This window comes from Austrofundulus limnaeus, unplaced genomic scaffold (genome assembly GCF_001266775.1).
Source record: "Austrofundulus limnaeus strain Quisiro unplaced genomic scaffold, Austrofundulus_limnaeus-1.0 Scaffold583, whole genome shotgun sequence".
Taxonomy (NCBI): Eukaryota; Metazoa; Chordata; class Actinopteri; order Cyprinodontiformes; family Rivulidae; genus Austrofundulus; species Austrofundulus limnaeus.
This window is the reverse complement of record NW_013952985.1, coordinates 173,867-184,252: the sequence shown is the minus strand read 5'-3', so window position 1 is coordinate 184,252 and position 10,386 is coordinate 173,867. Positions and strand designations below refer to the sequence as shown.

At 40.2% G+C, this 10,386-nt stretch overlaps 1 protein-coding gene across 1 annotated transcript in view; it reads left to right on the top strand.

The window, feature by feature from the left end:
• The window catches only part of znf292b (zinc finger protein 292b), a 36,221-nt gene extending 27,981 nt beyond the window's left edge, over nucleotides 1-8,240 (top strand). Inside the window, exons 7-8 of the mRNA XM_014026702.1 lie at nucleotides 200-341; nucleotides 464-8,240. Coding sequence (XP_013882156.1) covers nucleotides 200-341; nucleotides 464-7,726 — 7,405 coding nt within the window. The 3' untranslated portion in view covers nucleotides 7,727-8,240. The remainder of the gene's footprint in view (nucleotides 1-199; nucleotides 342-463) is intronic.
• Nucleotides 8,241-10,386: the final 2,146 nt, after the last annotated feature.

Below are 10,386 nucleotides of genomic sequence, written 5' to 3'. Positions count from 1 at the left end.
TTTTCAGGACCCCACCTTGAAGTTTTGGGACCCCACTTTGGGTCCCGACCCCATCTTTGGGAAACACTAATCTACAGATTGATTGTAATCGATGTATTGGGCACCCCTTGTGTACATGGTGTGAAATGACTATTGGTAAATRTGAATGTTGACTGATTTCATGTTTGACCCATTTTCCTTTATTTCTTCCTGAAAATAGGGAACTGACTCTGTTTTGGAGCAAGTTGTTGAAGCGATTGGAGCCATCGGACCAGGCCTTCCTCGACAGATGTCGTCAGATGTCCCTTGTATCCAAATCAGTCTACCACATCTTGTTCCTGATCAAGGTTGTCCAGTCAGAGGTCAGTGCACTCACTCAAAGTACAAGCTGAAATGGGCAAGAGTTGATTTTTTTATCACTTCTTTTTTAATTGTTGATGATAAATGTCAACAGTTAAACTTTCTTCATTTTGCTTTTTCATAGATTACCCATGTTGGCCTCTCATTGTGCATCGAAATGTGCATCAGGGCTCTAAGAATCAAATCAGAAGATGACAAGGCAAAAGGCTCTGTGTATAAAACCATTTCCTGTTTGCTTCCATCTGACTTGGAGGTAAAGCGAGCCTGTCAGTTGACAGAGTTTCTTCTGGAACCCACGGTAGATGCATTCTATGCTGTGGAGAGTCTTTACAATGAACCTGATCAAAAACTAGAGGAGGAGAATATGCCGATTCCAAACTCTCTACGGTGTGAGCTTTTACTGGTATTAAAAACGCAGTGGCCCTTTGACCCAGAGTTTTGGGACTGGAAAACACTGAAACGTCATTGCCTGGCTTTAATGGGTGAAGAAGCTTCAATAGTTTCATCCATTGACTTGCTAAATGAGCCTGAGGAAGAGGAAGACTACATGAGTTCTAAGGATTTTATGCCAGACCACATGTTCAGTGGCACAAATGACCTGGAAATTACTGCAAAAGATAAAGTGAAAAATCGAGAAATGAAGAAACTAAAGAACAAAAATTTTACATCAACTCAGTTCAGGAACTGGCAGGTCTACATGCAGTACTGTGTGCTCTGTGACAAAGAGTTTCTGGGTCACAGGATTGTCCGACATGCTCAGATTCATCTAAGCAATGGGATATACAGCTGTCCAATATGCGCTCAAACCTTTACCTCAAAAGACACTTTGATTCCTCATGTAACGTTACATGTTAAACAGTCTTGCAAGGAAAGACTGACTGCAATGAAAACAAACAAGTCACTGGCTTGTCCTGAAACATCTGCCTCTCGCGTTGCAGCATTAAAGATCAGCTCCTACAATAAACCTCACAAAAAAAGTTTGTTACAGCAGAATGGAGCTGCAGCACCACGTGTTMGTTCAAAAGAAGTCAGCTGTCGTGCAGAGATTAATGAAGACAACTTGTGCCCAGTTGGACAATGCAGAAAAAACTTCAAGTTTTTAAAAAATCTTATTGCGCATGTTAAAGATCATGGCGATGACGAGGAGGCAAAGACTTTCCTTGAAATGCTGAGCAAGAAGGTTGTGTGTCAGTACTGTCGTCGTCATTTTATTAGTGTCACTCATCTTAACGATCATCTACAGGTTCACTGTGGTGTAAAGCCTTACATATGTGTACAGCTGAAGTGCAAGGCTAGTTTCCTGTCTTACACTGAACTCCTCGTTCATAAGAGAAAACACACATCTTTCAAGGCCCGTTGCATGTTTCCAAACTGTGGTAAAATTTTTGATGCTGCTTTTAGACTGTATGACCATGAGGCTCATCATTATAAAACTTTTACCTGTAAAGTTACAGATTGCGATAAGGTGTTTCATTCACAACAGCAGCTGGATTTACATCGTGAGAAACATGATGAGCATCAAGAAAAAAGTTCATCTCCTAATCCATCTTTGACAGCGTCAAATTTGGACCCCCCACCCACTAAACAAATGGCTTCCGACATCTCTGCCCAGAAACAAGGGGATTTCCAACAAAATACTGCTGCTCGTAAAACAGATCATGGAGTACCATCAAATTCTTTTGAGGATTTACTGGAAGCTCAAATGGAATCTGCAGAAACATTAAAACCACCTAAGAACACAGTTTCTCCAAACAGTCAAATGTACAACTCTAATAACTCTGTCATTCAGTCTGTGCATTCCCATTTGGCAGCTCTTAACAAACACAAAGAGGATTTTGATCCCTTGGGTTGTATGGCACCACCCCAGAAAGATCCTTCAGTACGTCTGTTTAAAGACAAAAATATCCCACAAAAACATCCACAAACATTCAATGTAAATGATGCAGTGATTAGTTACAGCTCTGACTCTAACCTACCCTTAAAAATTTCACGAAAGGCAGTGTCTTGTAGGAACGTCTTAGCAGTATCACTGTCTCGAATTCCTACAGATCCCTCAATGTCGCAACCAAAGTCTCAAATTCCTGCAAATGCAACATCACGAGCAATGTCTCGAGTTCCTACAGACCCTTCATTGTCACAGTCAGTGTCTCGAGTTCCTACAGATCCATCATTGTCACAGTCAATGTCTCAAGTTCCTACAGAGCCATCAGTGTTGCAACATATTTCTCGACCTTCTAAAGATCCATCATTATGTCATCCACTGTCTCAAACCCCTACAGATCCAACAATGTCGCAATTAATATCTCGATATCCCAGAGATCCAACAATGTCACAACCAATGTCTCGATATCCCAGAGATCCAACAATGTCACAACCAGTGTCTCGATATCCCAGAGATCCAACAATGTCACAATCAATGTCTCAATATCCTATAGATCCAACAATGTCACAGCTTACGTCTCAACTTTCTACAGACTCGGCAGTGTCACAACTGAAATATCAGTTTCCTACAGATGCGACAATGTCACAACTGTTGACTCAAAATTGCACAGAACCAACAATGTCAAGATCATTGTCCCAAATTCCTACAAACCCAACAATGTCACCACCATTGTCTCAAACTTCTACAGATCCAGCARTATCACAACCAACATCTCGATATTTTACAGATCGAACTGTGTCGCAACAGATAAATCAAAGTTCTATGGATCCAATGGCACAACCATTGTCTCGAACATTTACAGGTCCAACAATGTCACAACCTTTATCTTTAACTCCTGCAGATCCAACAATGCCACAATCACTGTCTCAAACTTCTACAGATCCAACAATGTCACAACCACTTCCACCGACTGCGAGTCCTCAGCAACTACCTGCAAGCAAACTTGAGAACTCATTAAAGTCATCAGACATCATGGGTCCCTCTTTAACTCAGAAGCAGAGATTTCACTGTGCATTTGGGACATGTGCAAGACAATACAGCTCCTACAGAAGTGTTACCAAGCACATGAAAGCAGTTCACCCAGACTTCTACGAGCAATGGAGAGTTGCTCCGACTGAGATCATTATAAGCTATGTTTCAGCTCGGGTTGCACCATCTAAGCCTAAAAACAAGCAAGCCAGCATGGTTCCAGCTCATAGAGGTAAGAGGCAGAATTTTTTCCAGTCACAACCTTATTCTAACAGCAGCTCAAACCATCCTTCAGTTGCCCCACAGTCTCCTCATTCACTTCCACACAACTTGAACGGTTCTCTGCTCTTGGCTAATGTTTTGAATCCTATTGTTCTTTCCCAATTAGGGACAGACATAAATCCAGTACCACAATCTCAGGATTCAGGCAGTAAAATGTGTCACTCTACTGGACATGAACCAGCTCAGAACTGTGGCTCTTCCCCAGTGTTTCCATCTAATCAGCAAGGGATGCCACTGGCCAATTCTTCTGGTTCTATTGCCCCACACGCTGTCCCATTGTGCTCCATGATGAGATCAACTGTAAATTTACCAGAGTCCTCACTGTCACAACCTAACCTTCGACCACAGTCTGTTAGTCCATCATGCATTAAAAGTGCACACAAAGTGTCCCAACATGTCCAATCCCCTCCCAAATGCACATCACTAATGCAAAGCAGTTTAGTCTCTGTTTCCAGGACATCAGCAAAAATAAAGCCTGAGCAGCTCAGTTTCTCTGTGGAGGAAAACCAAAAGAACCAAACTCAATATGGTACAGACATCTCTGGATATGGTCCAGAGAATCCAGCCAGAAAACCCACAAGAACAAAATGTCCAGCAATTGTTACAAATGGTAAATTTGTTTGCCGACGATGTTTCAGGGAGTTTGATAGTCATAGATCTCTTGGGGGCCATTTATCCAAGAAAACTAGTTGTAAACCATATCAAGAGTTGGAGTTAAATACGAACCTGCCACCGTCGTTTCTAGATTTTCTCAATTCAGAGCCAGCTGGTACCATCTCTCAGCCACAAACATCTGACAGTGATGCTTCTGTGTATCACAAACTTAATGAGACAGTGACAAGTGGTTCACCGGCAACAAAAGATTACTCCACAACTAAATATTCACAAAATAATCTGTCAGCATATGAAAATGGTGAGTCAAATGATGATATTCTCAAGCAAATAATGTCTGAATCCAATATGTCTGATCTTTTTGTGCCAGGTCCTGCTCCTCAGCCGTTGTTCCAAAACATTTGTGCTCCCTTGGCAGTTAGTGAGCATTTACAAGGTACCTCAGTCATACAACATACAGAAAATGTCCAGGTGAAGCCAAAAGGTAACGCATATACCTCAGGCCACTGTCCTCGAACTGGTATTAATAGATTTGCTAGAAGTGAATTCTCTGACCTGGTTCTTTCACACTCCCTCACTGACAATCCTTCCACTACTGACACAGGTGGTGCATGCACAAACAGAACACCTGGGGGAATCATTCAAAGCGAAGAATACCACTTTAAGGCATCTACTGCAACACCAGATGCAGGTACAAACTCAGTAATGTTACCTGATGGTCAGCTAAGTCAAGCAGCAACAGGCTGCAAGCAGAATCAAATGATTCCCAAGGAGAAAGATATCAAAAAGAGGCTGCGTGAGCAGATTTTAGCTGGTGACTTTCAACGAAGAAACGTTTGTCCTTTTGGTAATGCTGACATAAAATTCAGTCCAAGAGCCACGGGACCTGAAACAAGTCCTTCCAAAGACTGTGACTTGCAGCAGTTTCTTCATGATGTTGATGTTGATTCTGTGATTAAAGGGAATTCTGTGGTTCCCCCCGGATCCTCTGATGAGCTTAAACAACTACTCAACACGCAGAGCTTTACTTGCTTTAGAGAGAGACACATGGTTCATCAGGAGTTACCCAGCCCTGCAATTATTCCACCAAGTGATTTTGATCCTACTGAAAATGATCCAGATCCCAACAGCCAACAGCAGTGTCTGACAGAGATCCAGTTGGCATTTGAAAGGCTTAATTTAGTCAGAGAAAAGTTTCACCACTCGTCAGCTTTTTTAAAAGAAAACAACACTTGTAAAGTCAATCAGACTTCATCTTCCAAAGTGAAGTCCCAAGTTTTAGATCCACCAGTTTCTGTCAAACCATTTGCCTGTGAGATTTGCCCCTTCAGTTCTGTGTCCTGTGAATCACTGTGGAAACATTTCTCCAAAGAACACAACTACACACACGACATGGTTAATGATGTCAAAAGAAAGTTAGGACTATATGCTCCTTTCAAGTGTCAAAAGTGCGTAAAGGCTTTCACTCGGAACTCAAACCTTCGTCATCACTATCTGTCTGTCCACAAATTATCATGTGAGGAAATAGCAAAATATGATATGCAGCGCAGGAAAGCTCAAACAGCTGCAACTTCTTTTCCAAAGCAGCGGGTCGGTAAAAATTCTCAAGCCTCTCATTCATCCAGAAAAAACAGGGCACCTCTGTATCCTCCCCCTACTGATAAAGGCATGAATAATCCTAAATCTCTATGTGACAGCCACTGCTCAGTCATTCGTCTCATGCACAACCCGGGACTGATCCCATCGGGTCAGGGACAGTCTACCACAATGGGATCCCCGTCAGTACAAGCAGGGATGTCCACAGATCATTGGCTGCAACAGCAAAGGAACTTCTCTCAGGTGCACAATCAACAGTTTCCCTCAATTCAGAGTTTTTCTGCCACACCTCAGAATACAGTCCCAATACCTCCAAAAAAAGAGTCTTTGAGTAGGCAAGTTCAACCAAAGACAGACATCACCAAGAAGACTAAAGTAAAGAAATCAAAATCAGAATCCAGCGTCAGTCAGTACAGACCATATCGCTGTGTCCATCAGGGCTGCATGGCAGCCTTCACCATCCAACACAACCTGATCCTCCACTACAGGGCTGTGCACCAGTCTGCTCTGTCAGCACTGGAGGTGAACAAAGAGCAGGAGCAGGCTGAAGATTCAGAGGAAACAGTGGAATGTGATGAAGAAGAGCGGGAGGAAGACTTCCCTCAGCTTACTGAGTTCAGATGTCAGGCCAAAGACTGCTGCTGTGTTTTCCAGGAAGCTCCCAACCTCTTCCTGCATTATCTTCTGTTACACGAGTTCTCTCTGGATAAAGTAGAAAGTCTCCTATCTTCCATCAGATATGGCAGGTTTTCTTGTGGTCACCAAGGATGTACTGAGTCTTTCACAGCATTCAGGAAATATGTAAAACACATCAAAGAAGAGCATAAAGATCTGAACTTGGCTAAATCTGAATTATTCAAATGTGAGGTTGACGGTTGTACTCGAGCTTATACCACCAAGTCAAACCTGCTGAGACATAGCCTGTCAAAGCACTCTGAGWTGCACCCAGAGAATCTAAAAGTCCAAGTGGTAAAATACAAAGACACAAAGCATAACTCCAAATCTTTGCATTACCAAATTACTAAGACAAGCGATGGAAAAGAAAACATTGAGAACAACAAAAAGGTTCCTCTGAGAGTAAATCACAGAAAGAGGGTGAACAAGTCAAGGAGCAAACATTGGCTTAAATATGGAAAACCTTCTCTGAAATCTAAAGTGGATGCAATCGCTTTATGCACAAAGAAGTTTCCTCTGCAATACCCGTGTATGATCAAAAGTTGTACGTCAGTCATGAAATCTGAGCGGGACATACTGAAGCATTACATCGGACATGGACTATCAGAGAAATACCTAGAGCAGCACCGGAGTCACTTCATCTTCTGTAAAAAGTTCCCCCGGCTAAAATGTCGTTCCATCAGGAGTGACGACTCCAAATCGGACAACGCTTCTGATCTGTCGGACAACGAAACGGCATCAGACCCAGTTCTGGAGGGAGGAGATCGTGATGGTTCCAAACCAGTCCTGCGCAGACGGATCCCAGTAGGGATGCCTATAGTCCTGTTAGACTCCAAGTTACCCACCGATCATCACCCCCATAGCTCTCTGACGTTAAAACGCAAACGAGGACGCCCGAGAAAACTCATCGACAAAATAGTTAAACGTAAAAAACTTCTACATCCAAGAAAAGTCCACGCGGTTCACTGTAAAGAGGAACCCAAGCCCCCTGAGCCCTCTGTTGTCCCTGAGAGGACGGATGAGAGCGCCCCACTGGCATCGTTCAAACCCATGGGCTTTGAAATGTCTTTCTTAAAATTCCTCGAGCAGTCTAACAAACCTGAACTCGGCTTGGTGCCATCAGTTACCAGAACAGAAAAAGGAAAAGCTCAATCCAAGCTGAAGGCCCAGAACACGTGTGTCAGGTTCAACAACCGTCAGAATCTAAAATTCCTGGGAAAGGTTAAGATCCATCTGGGCACAGCCTCAGCCCACATGTTGAAGCAGCTGCAGGACATGCGCCCTACAGTGGTGTTAGAAAAATATTATTAGATCCCAGACTGTCTTGGTGGGGGCGGGGCTTATTTTTGATTTGATGAGGACTTTAATGAGTAAAATCTGCCGTTGACTGCCACCTGWCATAAAATGTTTAGATCACACTTGTGTATAAAATGTTTCTCAGTTCCACTGTAATATCTGTAAATGCCTTTCATTTTTATATAGTACAATGTAAAGCATGTTTAAATAAGCTTTGTTTTTTTTTTGTTTTTTTGTTTTGTTGTTTTTTTCCCAACGTAATGAACTGATAGTCATGATGATCCCTGCAGGACACAACGGGGCTGAATTGATGTGTAGTTTGTGAAAATGTTAATTGTCTGTTTAAAATCAGCCACCAGCAATTTTATTATTTAACAGTTTTAGTTTTCTTTAGTCAGTTTTTTTTATATATATAACACTGTCATTCAGGCAATTTTTTTAGATGGTTCAAAGTTTGGAGCTGTTGCATGTGAAAAGAACAAATGATTTTGTTAAATTTTTTTGAATTAAACTCTACAAATGAAAAGTACAGGTGTTTTGTGACTTTTCTGCCACAATCCTAATGAAACCTGTTCACATAAAGATGTTTGGACTGTATTTGTTTGGTGTCCTTTAAGCTCAGATGTGTCAAAAGCAGTCTAAAGTACCACAAAGTGATACTTGAGTAAAAGTACAAGTATCGTACCATAAAACATCTTTGGTAAAAGTTAATCTCTAAGAATATTATTTGAGTAAAAGTCATAAAGTATCTGGTTTTTTTGTACTTAAGTATCAAATGTAAATTTCTGATATAAAATGTACTTAAGTATTAAAAGTAAGAGTGGTTAGATTTTCCATAATGATGGGAGGTGGCCTCCCCAAAAACATTTTTCTAAATAACTAATAAAATATTAATATTAAAAATTTAGGATGCACTAATGTAGCTGTTTCAGGTACTGTGTATATTTATATGTACTGTATAAACCACATCGTCTGATACGTCCTGCTGGAGTGTGACGTGCCATGTAGCTGTGATGGTTTGTCCAAACTAATATGTCAAAATGGTATATCTATATTTGTCTCATTCAAGCACAGTTTGATTCAGTCTATCCAGGAGGCACAGTTTACAGTATTTCTTTTAATAACAGGCTGAATGAAAACAAGCAAAAATTAACTAAAAGTAACGACCTTATACTTCTTGCACTTTTTAAAAATATAAGGCGTATAAAGTACAGATAAGTGTGTGAAAATGTAAGTAGAAGAAGTAGGCTGAAAAGTTCAGATAAACAAAATTTATATTTAAGCACAGTAACAAAGTATTTGTACTTAGTTACTTTACAACTCTGGTAAAAAAGTATTCAATCATTACTCAGGTAGAAGTATATTCAATTCAGTTTATTTATATAACGCCAAGTCACAACATACGTTGTCTCAGGGCACTAAATCTAAAGAAGAAAGCAGTAGACTGCGTTGAATCACTTCATCACAGTCTCCCATCCTGAGCAAACAGTGGAGAGGGAGAAACTCCCTGCTAATCAGGAAGAAACCTCCAGCAGAACCAGGCTCAGGACAGGAGACCATCTGCAGACCTCAAGGCTTCAAAAAGACATCTGTTGGAGTATCAACTCAAGCTTTTTACTCAAGTACTAGTTTTAAAACGACTCACAGAAAAAAAAAATGTGGATAAAAGYCTAACTTTAGTAAACTGGAAGTTTACAAAACCGGTACAAAAATTGACATCCACGAGTATAACAAAATGCTCGTTGAGCAACAAACCTTTCATGCTTTCATGTCTAATGTTGTCCGCCTTTTAATGAACGGAAGAAACGAGCAGTACAAGAACTGTGGGCTGAGAGATACATAAAAAAGCCTGTGACGTAATAAAATAAATTCTGAATCTGGGTAGGTGATGAGCTGGAATGAAGTGCGAGTAACAAGGTTATTTCTTAAAATGTAAGAAGTGAAAAGTCATCTGCAAAAATTAATTCAGTAAAGCATAAATAACCAAAATTTTCTACTTAAGGCAAAAAACAATATTTGTACTTTGTAACTCAACACATYTGCTTTAGCCTTTCATAGGAAACTAATATTTTCCTTATTTCATATTAAGCAATATGTGTAACAAAATATAAAAGCTTCACGAGACTTGAATCTAGTAACCATGAAAATCTGCTGAAATGTGACTCTAAGCAACATTTTTCTCTAAAAAGGAGTTTATGGCTTCTAATAAAAAGATATTTGGACAGACATACAGGAAAATAAGTGCAAAGAAATGAAAATGCTGAAAATTTAATTTATTTTTGTTCAGGCCTGTTCCATTATTTTTTTAAATGATCGAACCACAATTCAAAAGCAATGTCTGATTTTTATTGGTTAATTTCTAGTAATTTTTTTAGGTATTACTTTTGTCGGTTTCAAGTTACACAAAATCAGCAACATCAGCACTTTGAGTAAACTACCTGACAGTGTTTAGTAAATGTTTCACCTTACAGCTGTTGTTTTTCAACTGTTATTTAAAAGAAACCTTTTCAGCGATCTGAAGTTTGTACAACGTATCGCAACAAAACTTTTCACAATGTGATTTAAAACTTCAACCAACTCTTTTACAGTGGTTTGCAAAAGTATTCATACCCCTTGAACTTTTCCATATTTTGTCACATTACAACCACAAACATAAATATATTTCACTGGAATTT